Below are 19,129 nucleotides of genomic sequence, written 5' to 3'. Positions count from 1 at the left end.
TGAGATGATTTAAAGAGGCCTCAGAGGTCAGTTTAGAATTGGGTTTAAGTGAATTAAATTTAGACAGACGACTATGAAAAGTCATGTTATATCTGCCCATACTGATTAGAATCTCAAAAGCTGGGCTTGAATATTAAGTTAAAAAATATGATTCAGTCATGCGTGTTATATAATGTTACAAAAATCCATCTTGCTAATTATCTAACCATGCCTTTGAAATATGATGCTTAGCTGGGTATCAGTATTGGAGTGTCAGAGGTTTTTCCTCCAGTATGTGCAACATCCAGTAATGACCAAAAAAAGAAAAAAGAAAAAGATAATCAGTGATGAAGGACTGTTTTTGCTCTCTCCTTTTTCTTCTCACGACTTGCGCCTTCTTTCCTTCATCCAGGTATTTGAACTACTTTGCCACAAAGCCCAGCCCCACAGGTGTTCTGCTGGACTTATGGGAAGCATGTCACCAAGGTGACGCAGACTTGGTCTCTCTGGCGACCGCACTGGAGGAGATGGGCAAAAGTGAGGTGCTAGTTGTCATGACAACTGATGGGGATTGTTGATTGGTCAAGAAACAAGAGAGCAAGACTTTTTTTTTCCTCTCTCACCACCACCGCAATGAAAATACCTGCCTATGAATGAATATGCACACACGCCAGCGCAAATCATAAACCCACAGAGCATTTTGGTTGCTTCACATAAACTTTATTACCTCTGCCTCATTTCCCTTTTCACTGGCCCTGAGAAGATCAGCCACTGTAGCTCCATGGCCACCATAACATATTCCCATGCGTGCCATCCACCTGCTAACCCGATTCGGCTTGAGCCCTCCAAAGCAACGTTGCATCTGCGAGGTATAAAAAAAAAACTATCCGAGGGTACCAAGGCATAAAGTGGCTCTAAAGTTGTCTGTCAGACATGGTGTTGACTGCCTTTGAATGTTGAAAATGGCTCCATGCTTGTATATATAAATATGAGTGCTTTGGGAAAAAATGGAAACGTTCATGTATTCAGCACGCTGAAGCACGCACAACGACACAAACGCTAACGCGGGATGGCCTGTGTTTCAGTAGCAGCATGAAAGTGCATGATTTAAGAACACCCTCACCTCATGGCAGAGGACTTTTGTTTCTTCATTGTCATCGCCATGTGTGCGCTGAAGGACAGGCAGCACCGACCTGCCTCCAGCCTCCCCAGACTGCACACACTCCAACACACACACAGGCAGAGCAGTCATTAATCGGCTCTGAAGCAGGCAGGCTAGGATTTCTCATCTAACTGCTTCGACTGATGACAAATCGTGTAACGATCGAACCCTCAAGGTTCGAATTTTTTGGGCGTAAAAAAAAAGCTGCCTCTCCTATGTTGTAGAAGTGCGAATTTTTGAAGTTTGCTTCAGAATTGGCGAATAACTAGACTGACTCTTTATACCAACAAACGCCTCAAAGCCTTGGCATATCATTCCGACTCACAGGGGTGTTTCTCTTTCATCTCTCCTTGCATTCCTCTTACGCTCTGCCACACTTCAATCTTTTGAGAATAAACTGCAGGAGAGCTTTCTGGTCATCCCTTAAAAAAACATCAACAAAAACAAAGTTTCCTTTGGGGAACGCTTTCATTTATTGTCCAGATTTGTGGATTCTTTGTTTTCTGTTTCTTTTCCTTTTACTGTCACTGGTGTTACGATCATGTAGAGCCTGTTTTAACATCTGTGCTTGTTTAGGCTACTGATCTGCTGTGTATTATTTTTTTGATCCTAGTAGAGCACGCCAAAATTGGAGAGTTAGGACACAGTGGATGTCTCTCTTGTGAATAACAAAACTATGTTTATTTCTGGGTTGTTTTTTTTTTAAATCTTGTGCATCAATTCAAAAAATGTAAAATATAATCTGTAAGACATGATTGGACGGGGGGTCAAGTGTCCTGATGAATTTGCTGCACGCTGTAATTTGGAGGCTTTGCTGTAATTGAAGGCCATTTCCCGAGATCACACATGATTGTAGGATAGAATAGCCCTGCTTTGAATCAAATGGGCAGCAAGGGGACCGTGAAACTTACCTCAATCTGTTCTCTGTCCCCCACTTATCTATATGTCCATATGTCCATGCATCGCCCTGTAGCTCATTCTGCCTCCCTTCTCTCAACTCTTTTAATCTGCCTGCTTTGTGGTCAGGGTCCTCAATCTGTTTGCATTGTCACTATTGTTCCGTCAGCTTAAATGCTTTCGTCTGTAACATTATCTTTGCCTAAGTTCTGTGTTATTGAGTCTTTTTTATCCCTCTAAGCAAAAAAAGTGTTCATATCTTAAAACAACCACAAGAACCAAAACACAGGCAGTATCCCTCCTCCTCAGCAGTGAGTCATGTCACTGTTTTGTGTGAATGAACCGTGTGTGTGCGCATATGTGTGTGTGTATGTGAGAGTGGATGTGTGTGGGCAGGTGGGTGTGCGCGTACAGTATGTGCACATTCTTAAGATCTGTCATTTCTCTTTGTAAGTGCTATGCAAGTACATAAGAAAAAGTGAAGCGTTTTGACTTCTTTTGTTTCCTGGAAGAGTAAGATTCTATTTTTTCAGATCAGGACATTGACAGGGTTTTGATTTTGTATCCTAAATTGGTTTAGGAGTAGTTTTAAAATTTTTTCGGTGATGCTAGTCTGTGTGGGGATTCTCCATCCGGAGAACAATTGGATCACTGACCAAGAAAGCTGCTACCTTAAAACAAAAAAGCACACGTGGAAAAACAAAGTGGCACAGCGACTGACATGATGACCTCGTGCCCTGCAGGTCTTTGCCCTGAGGAAAAATACCTGGACACAATCTGTTCAGTACTTTGGATCCCTGAACACTGCAGGACTTTTTTTCTTTCCACAAGTCTTGTTACAGAGACTGACTAGCTGTAGAGTACAGTGTTTATTTGTCCAGATTTTTTGAGTGTCTGCTGGATCTTTGGCCATATCTCTGGATAATTTATGCTGGAGCTGTACTGGATTCAAAACGTGCTCCCGTCAAAGAGAGAAAAAAACTACCCTTTGTTCAAGAAGACAGACATTTTTACAAAAAACACCCAAAAACAAAACTAAAAAAAACTAAAACTAAATGGATTCAGTGACATGATTTCATCTCTGTAAAGTACTAATTGTAAATAAATGTCTAGCCTTCTTACCTGTAACTAAATATAATTTTTATGCAATAAATTATATTTCTTAGTTTAACAGCTGTGTGTTTGTGTTTTGCTCTTTATTGCACTAAAGCCTGCTATTGCACTGCCATATCTCAAATAATGCATAGAGCTAATTGCGAGCTTCTTCAGCGCTTAGTACTTAGCACTGAAGGACAGAATTACAGTTAAATGGCATCTGTGGTTTTGTCAATTACACCCATTTTCACAGAAAATGCAGAGCTGCTCAACCTGTCCCTCTTTACCTCACACTTCACTGGAAAATTCCCTTTTGGTCCATTTAGCTTTAAAAGCTTTTAACTGGCAGGCCGTCTGGTCTTCACATTAACATGGTCTTGGAGGTACTGATAGTGGCCTTTAAAGACTGCCTTGGGTGTTTAGATTGAGGATTCTAACCTCAGTTTTCCTTTATGACTGGGCAATGAGTGGGAAATGATCAGATGAGGCTCTCATATCGAGAAAATATTGTGTTGCTGTAAGATAGACAACACTTTGCACCTGTTTCATTGGTGGCTGACAGTGCGTGAGATAACTGAACCTTGTATAGTGTATAAAATGCTGGTATAAAAGCTGACTGTAGCTTCAGCCCTGCACAGGATGTTTTTGTATTTTAAAGAAAAGAAAATGAGAACATGCAGCATTAACTAAACATAATTTTGTCCTTTTTCGCATGATAACAGTCATCGCTGAGCCTACAGCATTTTAAATAAGTGTGTGACCATATGAAGAGCACTTCAGGCGCTGGTGTGAAACATGCACCCAGAACTAGCCTGTCAGTGGTTCCAGTCCAGCCCACTGTGAAGCCATTAATAATTCAGGTTTCCCAATAAAATACACTGCTATTCCTGGTGTGGTGATGCCAGCGCTACTACTCTGCCCCTGAACTCTATGGAAAGTTATTATTTTTAAATTCTGGTGAGTATTTATGGGTTAGTTCCCAAAACACTGTAGATGTGAAGCTTTTGTGTCTGTGCTCTGTAATGCTCGTGTAATGACAGCAGGCTGAATGAATAAAGAGTAATGGGGGTTTGGGGGAGGGGGGTCATCATAACTAGGTTACAGTTGCTTTACTGGTTCACCCTAGTAAAAGATCAAACTGAGCTCTATAGTAATGTGCGAAAGTCTTGAGCCAGCCCTCCATCATTTATTTTTATTTTGCTTCCAAGGAGCCAGACTTTCTTGTCATTTTTAAAGTAAAGTTAAAGTGATCTTGAGCAACAGGCTGTGTGACATCAGCTGCTTTTTCACTCATTTGCAACCCATACGGTAATGTTTTGGTTTCATTTGTTAAGCCTCGCCATATCTGAGCATGGTGTGCGCTGTGTCCTTAAAAGAATTTAAGGGAACTGAACAAGTGGAAGACAAAAAAAAATCTAAACAAAACAAATAAACATTCTCTACAGCAGATGAATAGTATCTGAAAGTAATGAACTGAATACATATCAAAAAAGATCCGGCAAAGACCTGATGCAGGATACAGAGATGTATCTGGCACTCAGTTGATCCATCTACTGGTCACTAAAGCTTCATCAGAAATGGTCTCAGTGGATGGGTGGCTGTCAAGAAAAAGACTGAGGTATGACAAATTACACAAGAACTGTGCTAAAAGTCTGTGGTAACCGCTCAAGTTATTATCAATATGTATGGAAAAGGTCAGGAGACAAGTACAACAGAGTATCTAAAGCCATCTGTAAAACAGAGTGGAGGCTACATTTCCACCAGTGGTGTTGTGGATCTTGTTAAAAGTCATGGAATTATGAACGCAGAAAAGATTTTGATCCATCACGTGATACTGTCTATAAAGCATCTGATTGACTGTGGATTCATTTTTATAGTATGACAGTGATCCCAAATAGAATGCCGGTACAGTGAAAGAATACCTGGACGGAAAAACGCACAGTGGAACACTATCAGTCATGGATTGGAGCCTGAACATAAAAAATGTTGAAGCAGTGTAGGATCATCTTCACAGGGAACAAAACAAAAGGCAGCAAACATACTAAGAAGAGCTTTGAATATTCTTCAAGAAGCTGGAAGAACTATTCCTGACGACTATTTAAAGAAATGACAAAAAAGCTTTACTAAAAGATTTCAGGCTGTGTTGAAGAATAAAGGTGATCACACCAAATATTGACTTTCAAACTTGTTAGAAGCCTACCTTACTGTGTGTTTTTCTTTATATAATTTATGTTTGTGCACGTTTCAATAAATCGCTGCTTCTCCTCCCTGTTTTGCTCGTGTTTTTCTTCTTACAGGTGTTGGAATTGTTCTATACAAGAGAGGTACACGACGAGACCTGTGGATGTGTTGTTCTACAGTGCCCTCTCCAGGCAAATATGGGCTAATGATTTAAGCATTATTTTTTTATGCATTTATTTTATTGGAGTGATAAATGTGATATATGCACAAAGCCACAATATTTAACATGACTCCTTTTTTGCAAGAGAGAAAACAATATCAAGAAAAGTTTGAAACTGTACTCCCGTCACATATAGACATAACTGACACTTTTACGTCAGCAAGGAAAGATGACTTTACAACTGAGATCTACATATTGTATTACATTATAATTTGTTAGTTTGATTAAAGAAGCGGCACAAATCAATTACTACACTGCATTACTCTTTCACCATGGCTGTATTCTATATACAGTGGGGCAAAAAAGTATTTAGTCAGCCACCAATTGTGCAAGTTCCCCCACTTAAAATGATGACAGAGGTCAGTAATTTGCACCAGAGGTACACTTCAACTGTGAGAGACAGAATGTGAAAAAAAATCCATGAATTCACATGGTAGGATTTGTAAAGAATTTATTCGTAAATCAGGGTGGAAAATAAGTATTTGGTCACCTCAAACAAGGAAAATCTCTGGCTCTCACAGACCTGTAACGTCTTCTGTAAGAAGCTTTTCTGTCCCCCACTCGTTACCTGTATGAATGGCACCTGTTTGAACTCATCATCTGTATAAAAGACACCTGTCCACAGCCTCAAACAGTCAGACTCCAAACTCCGCCATGGCCAAGACCAAAGAGCTTTCGAAGGACACCAGGAAAAGTATTGTAGACCTGCACCAGACTGGGAAGAGTGAATCTACAATAGGCAAGCAGCTTGGTGTGAAAAAATCAACTGTGGGAGCAATCATCAGAAAATGGAAGACATACAAGACCACTGATAATCTCCCTCGATCTGGGGCTCCACGCAAGATCTCATCCCGTGGGGTCAAAATGATCATGAGAACGGTGAGCAAAGATCCCAGAACCACACGGGGGGACCTGGTGAATGACCTGCAGAGAGCTGGGACCAAAGTAACAAAGGTCACCATCAGTAACACACTACAACGGCAGGGAATCAAATCCCGCAGTGCCAGACGTGTTCCGCTGCTGAAGCCAGTGCATGTCCAGGCCCGTCTGAAGTTTGCCAGAGAGCACATGGATGATACAGCAGAGGATTGGGAGAATGTCATGTGGTCAGATGAAACCAAAGTAGAACTTTTTGGTATAAACTTAACTCGTCGTGTTTGGAGGACGAAGAATACTGAGTTGCATCCCAAGAACACCATACCTACTGTGAAGCATGGGGGTGGAAACATCATGCTATGGGGCTGTTTTTCTGCCAAGGGGACAGGACGACTGATCCGTGTTAAGGACAGAATGAATGGGGCCATGTATCGTGAGATTTTGAGCCAAAACCTCCTTCCATCAGTGAGAACTTTGAAGATGAAACGAGGCTGGGTCTTCCAACATGACAATGATCCAAAACACACCGCCCGGGCAACAAAGGAGTGGCTCCGTAAGAAGCATTTGAAAGTCCTGGAGTGGCCTAGCCAGTCTCCAGACCTCAACCCCATAGAAAATCTGTGGCGGGAGTTGAAAGTCCGTGTTGCTCGGCGACAGCCCCAAAACATCACTGCTCTCGAGAAGATCTGCATGGAGGAATGGGCCAAAATACCAGCTACTGTGTGTGCAAACCTGGTAAAGACCTATAGTAAACGTTTGACCTCTGTTATTGCCAACAAAGGTTATGTTACAAAGTATTGAGTTGTATTTTTGTTATTGACCAAATACTTATTTTCCACCCTGATTTACGAATAAATTCTTTACAAATCCTACCATGTGGATTCATGGATTTTTTTTTTCACATTCTGTCTCTCACAGTTGAAGTGTACCTCTGGTGCAAATTACTGACCTCTGTCATCATTTTAGGTGGGGGAACTTGCACAATCGGTGGCTGACTAAATACTTTTTTGCCCCACTGTATATATATATATATATAAAACTCAGAAACTAAACACATTTGTTAGATCAAATCCAATTTAAATAATTCCCATCAGTATAGGTTTCATAGCAGTATGCATATTTAAAATATTTGTAAAGGATTTGTCTGCAAAGAAAACTGTTTTTGGGTCACTTGTTAAAAAATTTTTTGGTCTATATTAGTAAACAGTGTTGGGACTAACGCGTTATTAAGTAACGCGTTACAGTAACTACGTTATTATTGTGGTAACGAGCACGGTAACTAGTTATTATGCCAAAATCAGGAACGCGTTACTCGTTACTGGGATTTAGATTGGCTCGTTACTCGTTACTTCATGTGGTTGCTATCGCGGAGCTTCCACAGATTCAGTAACATTAGAAAGTGGTGGAGGCAGCAGGTGGATGAAGGAAAGGGGACGCAGAAGGAAAAGAGACCCGAGGCGGCCGCCGGTCCAAGTGTGAACTGAACTTCAGGTAAGAAGTTATGACCTGCAGTCTCTCTGGGTCAGATATAAACCGAGTTTAGGTGTAGTTTATTTTCGTTGTGCTGACTTTTTCCGTACTGCGTGCTAGCTAGCATGACGGAGTTTCTATACAGCTGGATGGTGCTATGAAGTTAATGATGTTGAACTTTATTTTGTTCATAAGTTATTAGAGTTGCCAACCGTCCCGTCTGGTATTCAGAGAAAATATTACGCGTTTCTTATTGAGGTGAAAAGGAACAGTTTGTCCCGTAATTCAGCTACAATGGAAAAGGCACAAAGCTGGAGTTATTCTGTGTCTTTGCTGCACAGCTGCCTCTTCTTCTCTCATTCTCCCCCTCCCTCTCCCGTTTCTACTTCAATCATGAAAACTGATCAGTGATCAGCTGATCGGCTCTCTTGTTTGTTTATCGCTCACTTTGCGCCGAAAGAGGAAACCAGCGGATGTCGCGCTAAACAACAGCAGCACTTTTAAGCTTGATCAGCTGTTGTTAGAATTTATTTAATATTAATTTCTAGTATCAGCTGATGTTTGCTGGAGCCACAGCTGCAAAAAAGATGCTGGTCATGATATGGTTTGGTTATCTGGTGAGAGGGAAACATGAAGATGAAACCAGGAGATGTCCTTACTGAATCATCAGAGCTGAACAGGTGATGGAGAAACAGGTTTACCTTTTAGGTGACATGAATGAGTTGAAGTTATGAACTGTTTCTGAGAGATAAATAACACCAGGATCCTTTTCTACGTAGCTGACAGCTGGTAACTGTGCAGGGGCGGGTCTAGCAAAGTGTTGCCAGGGGGCCAGGTAGGGCATTAACAGGGAGAGGGGGGCACAAAGAAATACTTTTCTTTCTTATTCTCATTTAAAATGTCTATCTTTTAAAAAATAATAATCTGAATCTTACAACAAACGATTGATAGATTGATGCATATATACCATCAAAACAGTGTACATCACTGTCACAACAGTGTTTATTTTCATTCAAAGGCTTTATGATTTTTCCTATAATGGTGGGCCGGTCTCTAGTCAAAATGCCCGGGACAATTTTCTGTCCCAGTCCAGCCCTGTATGCAGCTCATCTGCAGTCTGGTGTTACCTACATCTTCCTATTCAGAAGGCAGAATTTCCGAGTTCTGAGTACAATCAAAGCACCACGACTGCAGTTTTTGTGTTGATGTAAAAGGCGCACATGACACTGTGACGTAGGCTAGAATCATGGCAGCAGTCAATGACGGTCCAGGCGTGGGATTTCTCTAGTGGAAATATGCACATTATCTTTTCCTTTCTATTGGTAGGTGGCACAGTGCACTTGTGGCAAGTAAGCAAGCTAGAAGACTGGCAAAGTTATGGAAGCAATACATTAACAAGAGAATTATGAGTAAAACCAAAGTTACTTTCCCTAGTAACTAGTTACTTTGAAAGTAACGAGTAACTTGAAGTAACTGAGTTACTTTTGAGAGAAGTAACTAGTAATGTAACTAAGTTACTATTTTAAAGTAACTTACCCAACACTGTTAGTAACACACGGCAATGCACGCTCCATATAGAGATGGCTCTACATAGTAAACTCTTCTCTTTTTGCACAATTCAAACATTTTTCACATAGAAATTGTTGCACTTTGTAAAAAACAAAATGAAACCTATTAACAGCAAGGATCACGTAACAGCAGTGTTCACTGTGTCTGAAAATTTGTGAACATGAGACATTTGTTTTCAGTATTTCATTACTTAAACCCGCGCTTTTCATTTAAAAAGGCTGTAGCGGAAAGTGTTTGTCTCTATAGTGACAAGACTTCCGGTTTTTCCTTCCCCACAACCCATTTTAAGATAAGATAAGATAAGATAAGATAAGATAAGATAAGATAAGATAACCTTTATTAGTCCCATGCTTGGGAAATTTGTTTTGCTACAGCAGTGGACAGTGCAAAGTTGCAAAGAAAAATTAGAGAAAATCACTGGAATAAGATATCAATAAGATACTGTACACAATAGGGTAGAATAAAATAAAATAAAATACTATATACAATAGAATAGAATAGAATAGAATAGAATAGAATACAAATGCTATATACAATATGAGTATAATACAACGATGCCAGAAAGAGTATTGCACTTAGTGTTATTGCACATGTGTGGATGTGTGTGTTTGATCAGTTGAAGGCTTTGTTGTGGAGTCTGACAGCAGTAGGGAGGAAAGACCTGGGAAAGCTCCAATGCCAGGCTGGTAGGCAAACTGAAGTGGATTCAGTGATGAGCTCACCAGGCGCCGAAGCTGAGTCAGGACCAGCCGCTCCAGGGTCTTCATCAGGTGGGATGTCAGGTCCTTAGGGCGTGAAGTCTTTGCCTTTTCGTTTTGTACATAACTGTTTTGGGGGCAAATAAAATGCAAATAGGGATTAAAACCGCAGAATTAATGATTACCGGTGCTGGAAATACTAGCGCTTGATGCAGTGTTTTGATTTTGTTGCCACTGGTACCCACAAAGCAATGCGCGAAAGTCACGTGGTCTGTCTGAGGTCCTTGGGGCGTGAAGTCTTTGGCACTGGTACAACACAGGAGGTTTTCCAGAGATGTGGGACTCTCCCCAGCCTCAGCCTCAGGTTGAAGAGGTGCTCCATCACCCCACACAGTCGGTCTGCGCAGGAAATCCTTTTCAAACATATTTTGAAATGCCTCCGAGTTTTATACACATAAGCGTAACTCGGCGATATTTTATTTTGCCACTTTGTAAAATAATATGGTTTGAATCAGCTAGTGATTGTTTTAAATATTTACGGCTTTAACTTTGAAGATTTTTTTTTTTTTACCGGAAATGTTGTTGTTGTTGTCAGCCCTGGTCAGCTGACCAGAGTTTTTGAGGCGGTCCATTAAGCGCCAAGGAAAGGCAGAAGCAACAGCGAAGGAGTCCACAGAGAAAGGTACATTTAAAATATTTTTACTTGAGCTACAGTTTGTATGGGTCGAGAAGGTTGCTCACGTTTCTTTTTGCACTTAGCTAGCATCTATTGTTAGGTCACGTGTAGGTGTTAACGAATAAAAGACAGCTTTTCGCCATTAACGACCCTTAAAATGAAGAGTGCCAACAAAAGAGCTGAATAATTTTACAATGAACACCGGGAGTCGCAAAAACTGCTGCTAGCAGGATACTTTGTTAAAAGAAGCGGCTCTTTAGTCTGTTTTTACTTACTGTTGCTTTTTCGTGGGTAAGCATCACGTGAATATTTGTTCCTCATCAGCACATCACGATTTTAAGATGCAAAGTCAGCTGTGTGCTTCACGTCAGTCGCCTTTAATGACCCGCTTTTTGACGTGATAAAGCCGTGCTAGTTTGAACCTGCTTTGTTTCGTTTGTCTGTTCCTGCCTGCGGTGTTCAAACACTTCAGGCAGCTTCTGTTCTGGTCTCATGAGCGGTCCTGCTTGCATCACTTGCCGCTTATTTTTAGCGTCTTTCATGTGATACTTTACTTTTAAAAAAAGAGTAGAGACGCTTTATAAAATTGCCGAAAGCCAGTATTATGGTTCAACAAGAACATGCCCTAATATGATAATTGACATAAATGCTGACTTTTCCTTCTGATGGAGCATTTAGTTGTGGGTTCAAATCCGTAGTTGCAGTGGCCCATTAAGAAATGGCATTGGTCTCCTTTGACAGTCCACAGCAGGTCACGATTGTCTATTTACTGTGAATGTTTACTGACCATACTGTGGTGACAAACACAGGATACTTATATATTTTTTTATTTCTTACATGTTATAAAGAAACAGATGTGGAAGATGCAAGACTGAATGAAATTGATCATGTCAGGTGGCTGATTCACCGGAATTTCTGTCAGCGTCAGTGACCTCTCCAGACTATGGGCTCCGAGCAAACGTGGTTGACTTTTCCCATCTGTGGACAAGTTCTAAGAAAAGTAAGCGTTATAATAACAATATAATGTCAGTTCCTCAGTGAATTTGTTTTGTTCTCATATTTTTCTTCTTCTCCTCCTCCACAGCTTTCTGTTTAAAACTTCCTGCATTGGTGCTCTTCACTTTTGCAACCTTCGCTTTGTGAGTGTCCGGCACGCAGTCTGTGGAAATGGACGGTACAGGGCCTGTGCACCCCAGTCTTAACTCATCATATCTTCCTAATGCACTTGGTAACCATGATGAATCTGATGAGGAAGACGAAGAGAGCGAAGACCATAGCCTCTCTGCGTCTCTTCTCCCCCAAAATTCCCCACCACCTTTGGCTGTGCGCTATAGTCCAGAGGACTCGTACTATTTGGTGTACATCATTTTCTTTCTGATGGGCATTGGATCCCTGCTGCCTTGGAACTTTTTCATAACAGCTAAACACTACTGGCTCTATAAACTTAGCAACGACACTCATCACAGCGGCAACGAGGAGCAGCATTCAGACCTCAGTGTGAGTGCTTAACAAAGCGTGATATGCATGTTTTTCACAGGAAGAAACACATCTGGGCAATTCTGCATGCTTGTGACATGAAGCTGTTGCAACCCCGTCTGAGATCATATGACTTGCTGTCTTTTTGCATCTGATTGAATACCATTGCAGCCTGCTCCCAGGCATTGTGGAATTTGTTCATTTGTTCTCACTCATGGTGACACTTGTATGCATTAATGTGTAAGAAAAACATAAGTCTTGATTAATTTTTGATTTTGCAAGATAAACACTTGCTTATACTTGGAGGAAATGGCTATTACAGATTTATTTATTCGTTTCACCCTCCCCTTTCACTTCCTTTTTCTTTAGTGTGTCAGATGACACATGCATCCATAACTCTCTGCTTTTATTCAAGTGAATACTGATTAAAAATGTTTTCTTTTATCTCTCTGTTCACAGGATTACTTTGAAAGTTATCTGTCCATAGCCTCCACTGTGCCCTCTGTGTTGTGTCTGATCCTCAACTACGTTTTTGTTAACAGGTTAGCTCCCCACACACACACACACACACACACACACACACACACACACACACACACACACACACACACACACACACACACACACACAGAGGTCAGTCCTCTCTGAGAGTTTTCTGTCTTTCACAGTTCAGCCTTGCTGTTCGGTTACTGGATGATTGGACGGTACAATGTCACATTTGTCCTGTCTAGGTTCTTAAAGGACAGGGCAGCGGTGATCTAATTTATGTTGGAACATTTGATCTAGTGTGTCTCTTCACCCTCTCTCTGGATTTTTGTTCAGCTGTGTTTATTATTGGGGTGGATAATTAAAGGCTAGCTGTGTCACATTAGGCCAGACTGCGTGTGTGCGTAATAGTTTATAACATGTTTAAACAACACAACAAAAGGGAAAAAAAAGAAAAAAGTAAATCCATTGTGAATGGTCAAATGAGGATACATGTGACTTTTGCATCACTTTCAGCCTCTACACACATTTCTCAGGGAGATGGGTCACTTGACCAGAGGGTTTTACCATGGTAGCCTTGTGGATGGGTTCTGATGAATGGGGCCTTTTTGAGAGAACCTCAAATTTGGGGTGAAATCTGGTCAAGTGAAGTTGCCTTTCTCCCTTGTTGTCTTTGTTGTTTACTTCCAACTCTGATGGTTTCTCCTGCTCATGAACTTGAAAACAGTTACAGTGCTGTGGAAAAGCATTTTTCCCTTCCTGATTTCTTGGGGTTTTTTGGTTGTTTTTTTGTTTTTTTTGTTTTTTTTGCATATTCATCACATTTACATGTTTCAGATCATCAATATTAGTTTTTACATTCTCATTTCATTTCAACCCCTACACAGTTTCTCAGGGCGATGCATCTCTTGACCAAGGAGGAAACCACTGCTGGCCAAAAACAACACGAAGGCCCGTCTCACATTTTGCCAAAAAACATCTTGAAATCTTTTGTGAACTAACTAGACAAAAGTTGAACTTTTTGGAAGGTTTCAGTCCCGCTACATCTGACATTAAACTAACACAGCATTTCATGAAAATAACAACATATCAACAGTCAAACAGTGTAGTGTGATGGTCTCTGGTTGCTTTAGGACCTGGACAGTTTGTTGTAATTGTTGAGACCATGAATTTTTCTCTCCACCTGTAACTGGAAAATGTCCGGTAACTAGTTCAGTCCTGAAGCTCAGGCTCACTTGAGTTATGTAGCAGGACATTGATCCGAAGCACACTAGCAATTAAGTTTGTTTTTTTTGTTTATGTTATTTTCCTTTAATTAATATAATAATCATTTACAAACTGTATTATGGATCTTCTTTGATTATCTTTGGACTAATATTAAAATTTTGTTGATCTGAAACATATAAGTGTCATATATGCCCCAAAGAGCTAAAAGATTGGGCTGTTAGAGCGCTGTATGAAGGAAAATGTAAAAGCTGATTTGACATCCATGTTTATTTTTGTAAACCCAATTATGTTAACAGAGCTCAAAGATCTTTCTGCCTAATCCCAGTATGTGTTTGTGTGCATAGGGTGTCTTCAAGAATCCGAATCCTATCATCGCTGTTTGTGATCCTGTTTGTGTTCGCGGTGACCACAGCGCTGGTGAAGGTGGACACGTCAAACTACAGGATGGGATTCTTAGTCGTCACTCTGGTCAGTGTGGCCGTAGTCAGCGGAGCCTCCAACATCTTCTATGGTAGCATTTTCGGGATCAGTGGCCACTTTCCCATGAGGATCTCTCAGGCCCTCATATCAGGTAGAGATCTTATTCAAGTCAAGTTAGAGATGTCTTTTGTTGACACTGGTGTCTTTTATTAAAGTGCATGCTCACAAATATTTTCTCATGTTTTCAAATCCTGATTATGTGCTGCTTCATGAAGATGATTTCACTATATGTAGTAACTTCTTACGTCACATTGTACGAGTATAGTTTCAGTTTTCAGTTTTATTTGTCATATGCAAGTTAGCACAGGGTCAACACTGCAATGAAATGTGTTTGACGAGCAGCAGTCACTCAGCAGCATGGTACAGTAGAAGAAAATATAATAAAATAAATAGAAAAATAGTAAAGAGCAAAATATTAGAGAGATGTGGTAAAAGAGGAAAGATGACTAAATATATATGTATCTATAAATATAAATTAATGTATACTAGTGATTAAATAAGAATCTTGAAAAGAAATATGACGGGGGGCAGATGGGATATTGCACAGGAATGAGCAGCAGAAAATTACAGTATTGCACTTTTTAAATATAAATATCAATAACAATAAAGTGGCGTGACCAGTGCAGATTAAACAGAGTACTTGTGAAGCTGCAGGGTAGCTTCTGAGTGCTGTGTTGTGTGTGTTTAAGTGTTGTGGTTGAGATGTCGTATGGCTTGGTGGTAAAAACTGTTTTTAAGTCTTGTAGTCCGAGCCGACAGACTCCTGTAACGTCTGCCAGATGGTAACAAGGAGAACAGCTGATGTGCTGGGTGGCTGTGGTCCTTGATGATGTTGTGTGCTTGACGGAGGCATCGCTGGAGATAAATGTCCTGAATGGCAGGAAGCCTCGTGCCAGTGATGTGCTCTGCTGCCTTCACCACCCTCTGTAGTGATTTACGGCTGCTGGCAGAGCAGCTTCCGTACCAAACTGTGATGCAGCTCGTCAGCAAGCTCTTGATTGCACACCTGTAGAAATTTGAGGTGATTCATGCCAAACTTCCTCAGCCTCCTCAGGAAGTAAAGCCGCTGGCGAGCTTTCCTGACAGCAGTGTCTGTGTGAAGGGTCCAGGAGAAGTCCTCGGTGATGTTAACTCCAAGGAATTTGAAGCTGCTGACCCTTTCGACCTTGACACCGTTGATGTGGATGGGCTGGTGTTTCCTGACTGGCCGTTTCCGGTAGTCCACTATCATTTATCTAGTTTTGCTGATGTTGAGAGTCAGGTTATTTTCCAGGCACCACTCGTACAGTGCCATCACCTCCTCTCTATAGGCCGTCTCGTCGTTGTCTGTGATGAGGCCTATGATGGTTGTGTCATCCGCAAACTTGATGATGATGTTGGACTCGTGTTTAGCAACACAGTCGTGTGTGAACAGGGAATATAGGAGGGGGCTAAGCACACAACCCTGTGGCGTACCTGTGTTCAGGATGAGTGATGAGGAGGTGTGCTTACCAACTCTCACCACCTGGGGCCTGTTTGTGAGGAAGTTTAGAATCCATCTGCAGGTTGGTGTTCCCAGCCCAAGGTCGACGAGCTTCGTGGCAAGTTTTGAGGGGATGATGGTGTTAAATGCCGAGCTGTAGTCGATGAAGAGCATCCTTGCATATGTATTCCCTTTTTCCAGGTGAGTGAGGGTGGTGTGCGTTGCCAGGGCGATGGCATCCTCTGTGGCTCTGTTTGTCCGATAGGCAAACTGAAGAGGGTCCAGTGTGTCAGGAAGGGAGGAGCAGATGTGACCTTTGACCAGCCGCTCCAGGCACTTCATGATGACTGATGTCAGTGCAACAGGACGGTAGTCATTCAGACAGGAGACCACTGTCCTCCTGAGGGTAGAGGATCTGCTCTCTGTTGTCTGCGTCGAAACGAGCATAGAAGTTGTTAAGCTCGTCTGCGAGAGATGCAGTGGGCTGAACACTGCCTGTGTTGTCCTTCTTGTAGTCAGTGATGCAGCGCAGTCCATTCCACAGTCGCCTGGTGTCAAAGCTGTGGTAGCTGGACTCCATTTTGTTCCTGTAGTCCTTTCTGGCCTTTTTTATGGACTTTCGGAGGTCGTACATGGCTGCTTTATATGCATCAGCATCCCCGGAGTTAAAGGCAGAGGTCTGCACTTTTAGCTTGGCGCGAACGTCTTTATTTACCCAGGGTTTCTGATTTGGATATATGCAGACAGTGGTTTTTGTGATGGTATCATCCATGCACTTTCCAATATATCCAATGACCGAGTCTGTGAGTTCATTGATGTTGCCATCAGCTGCATCCACAAATATCTGCCAGTCAGTTGTCTCAAAGCAGTCCTGCAGGACCTCCTCAGCCTCACTGTCCCATTTGTAAATAACCCTGGAAGCTGTTTTTTCCTGTTTCAGTCTTTGTCTGTATGCAGGCAGCAGCAGAATGGAACAATGGTCTGCCTTACCAAAAGCTGGGCGGGGAAGGGGTTTGTAGCACTCTTTGAATGGAGTGTAACAATGGTCCAATGTTTGATCACCTCTTGTGGGGAAGGAGATGTGCTGATAGTATTTGGGGAGAACCTTCTTCATGTTGGCTCTGTTGAAGTCTCCCAGAACCCTTATAGTAAAGATGGCCCCAATTTTTGACTCCCTTTTTATTATATAACACACTGAATTAAGAATTTGGGATGCTGGATCACTGCCTCTCTTTCTCATTTCCTTTCAGTCTGCTTTCTAATAAAGCTTATAACATTTAAAAAGAAAACAAACAATCAATTTAAAGAGGCAACAATGCAAGACTTTTATCTACTGCACAATACTTAAACCAAGCTCCTTTTCTGCTTCAGGTCAGGCTATGGGAGGTACACTGAGTGCTTTAGCCTCAATAGCGGACCTAGCCATAGCTAAAGATGTGACAAACAGCGCTCTGGTCTATTTCCTCACGGCGGATGTCTTCATTCTGCTTTGCATCATCACATATTTGCTGTTGCCCAGGCTGGCATATTCAAGGTCAGTAGTTCTGGTTTCCATGTGGTTAAATACACCACCAACCACATCTGTATTTTGAATGTACAAATGTGCTCTTGTGTAGTTTATATCATTATTTGTGATTTCACCTGAACCAGTGTTCGTGTCATACACAGGGTGGGTTTAAAAACCCCTCAAAACCATTATAATAAATTAAGATCTGGAATGGGTTCTAAATTAACCTGTGCCAGTCATTTTCTGCATATTGTATTTTTAGTTAATGCATTAAATGCATGTGAAATAAATGTATTTAATGATGAAGAAACTATAAATCAATAATAATAATGAACCTGTTCCAATTCACCATTTTTATTCTTTAGACACTACATGGCATGCAGTAGTCCAGGTGGGATGAGCGAGGATGAAGGTGCTGGAAACAAAACCCCACCTTTGCGACCCATCCTTAAGAAGATTTGGCTGCTCGGACTGAGTGTCTTCTATGTCTTTTCTGTCTCCATCATGGTATTCCCTGCTGTATCCTCAGGAATACAGTCTGTTAACAAGGATAGTGGCAGCCCCTGGACAACCACTTACTTTGTGCCTCTTAGCTGTTTCCTCCTGTACAACGTAGCAGATTTATGTGGCAGGATGGCCACAGCCTGGCTGCAGGTCCCTGGTCCCACAAGTAAAGTCCTGCCTGTGCTGGTGCTGTGTCGCTCCGTTATGGTACCACTCCTCATGCTCTGTAACTACCAGCCAAGGGATCACCTCCTTACAGTAGTGTTCAATCATGATGCGTATCCGGTGCTCTTTAACTGCCTGCTGGGTCTCTCTAATGGCTACTTAGGCACACTGCCAATGATCTACGGCCCAAAGGTGGTACATCGAGAGCTGGCAGAGGCCACAGGAGTGATCATGTCTTTCTTTCTCGCTCTGGGACTGGCTGTTGGATCTGCATTGTCTGTGCTCATCGTGCACTATATCTGATCAGGCTGGTACACAGTAACCTGGTCATGTTCAGGTGAATCAGAACTGCAGCATGCACCAGTAGTCAGGTATCTGCTCAGGGGGAGTTGCCAATAAGCTTTTCACTTGACCAACATGCCTTAATTTCTTTATACCTCGCATTAATATGTTTACATTTATGAAGTGATTTGTAATCACTGCTGTCTATAAGAAACAGATTTTAAAATTTTTAAAAATCAGATGACAATTTTGGAGTACTCGGTAAATTGTAAAAATGATATTTACTTTTTTTTTTTTCTTTTTTTTTTTAAATAAGGCTTTGGGTGAAAATACTTGGTTAAAGGATTTCGAACATGTGGCTTGATCCTGTCTACCTGCTATGAACCTCGACACATCTTGATGAACAGTTTAAAAAACAAATCTACATGCTGTGGTTTGCCTTACTTCTCAATGCGTTTTGCTGTACTACATTACTACTGGCTGTATTGATGGACAACAAATAAAACTCTGGGAGAGGTTTTGTGTGAGGATCATTAGTTTTTAATACAAGTACACCATTGTCTTGTCAGAGACAGTTCCATACTTTCCTCGCAGCTTCTTTAATCTGAGTCTAGCATTTTCTTCAGGTTGCAGCAGACAGCACACAAAGCTTTAGAGCAGAGCTGATCGAGTGCAGCAGCAAAGAATAGGCCCAGCAAAGACTCAAACACCCACTGG

General features: G+C 41.5%; 2 protein-coding genes across 6 annotated transcripts in view; both read left to right on the top strand.

Annotated features, from left to right (window-relative positions):
• Positions 1–3,209, top strand: part of unc5b (unc-5 netrin receptor B) — a 54,131-nt gene extending 50,922 nt beyond the window's left edge. For all 4 annotated transcript variants that reach the window (XM_085478056.1, XM_085478055.1, XM_085478057.1 and 1 more), the window contains one exon: positions 392–3,209. In XM_085478056.1, coding sequence (XP_085334182.1) covers positions 392–557 — 166 coding nt within the window. In that variant the 3' untranslated portion in view covers positions 558–3,209. The remainder of the gene's footprint in view (positions 1–391) is intronic.
• Positions 3,210–10,748: 7,539 nt separating this feature from the next.
• Positions 10,749–18,928, top strand: slc29a3 (solute carrier family 29 member 3). Of its 2 annotated transcripts, none has more exons than XM_085478051.1 (7): positions 10,749–10,829; positions 11,672–11,823; positions 11,908–12,320; positions 12,759–12,841; positions 14,357–14,583; positions 17,326–17,488; positions 17,827–18,928. In XM_085478051.1, exons 3-7 carry the CDS (start codon positions 11,991–11,993, stop codon positions 18,431–18,433), a joined length of 1,410 nt encoding a protein of 469 aa, XP_085334177.1. In that variant the 5' UTR covers positions 10,749–10,829; positions 11,672–11,823; positions 11,908–11,990; the 3' UTR covers positions 18,434–18,928. The 2 variants fall into 2 exon arrangements, with proteins under 2 accessions (XP_085334177.1, XP_085334179.1); XM_085478053.1 differs by having other exon boundaries at positions 10,752–10,829; positions 11,718–11,823.
• Positions 18,929–19,129: the final 201 nt, after the last annotated feature.

The sequence above is a fragment of the Copadichromis virginalis genome, linkage group LG13 (genome assembly GCF_057382275.1).
Source record: "Copadichromis virginalis isolate Kocher_CV1m ecotype Utaka linkage group LG13, C_Virginalis_male_GT1.1, whole genome shotgun sequence".
Classification (NCBI taxonomy): domain Eukaryota; kingdom Metazoa; phylum Chordata; class Actinopteri; order Cichliformes; family Cichlidae; genus Copadichromis; species Copadichromis virginalis.
Note: the sequence above shows the minus strand (reverse complement) of the source record. Positions and strands in the feature narration are given on the sequence as shown.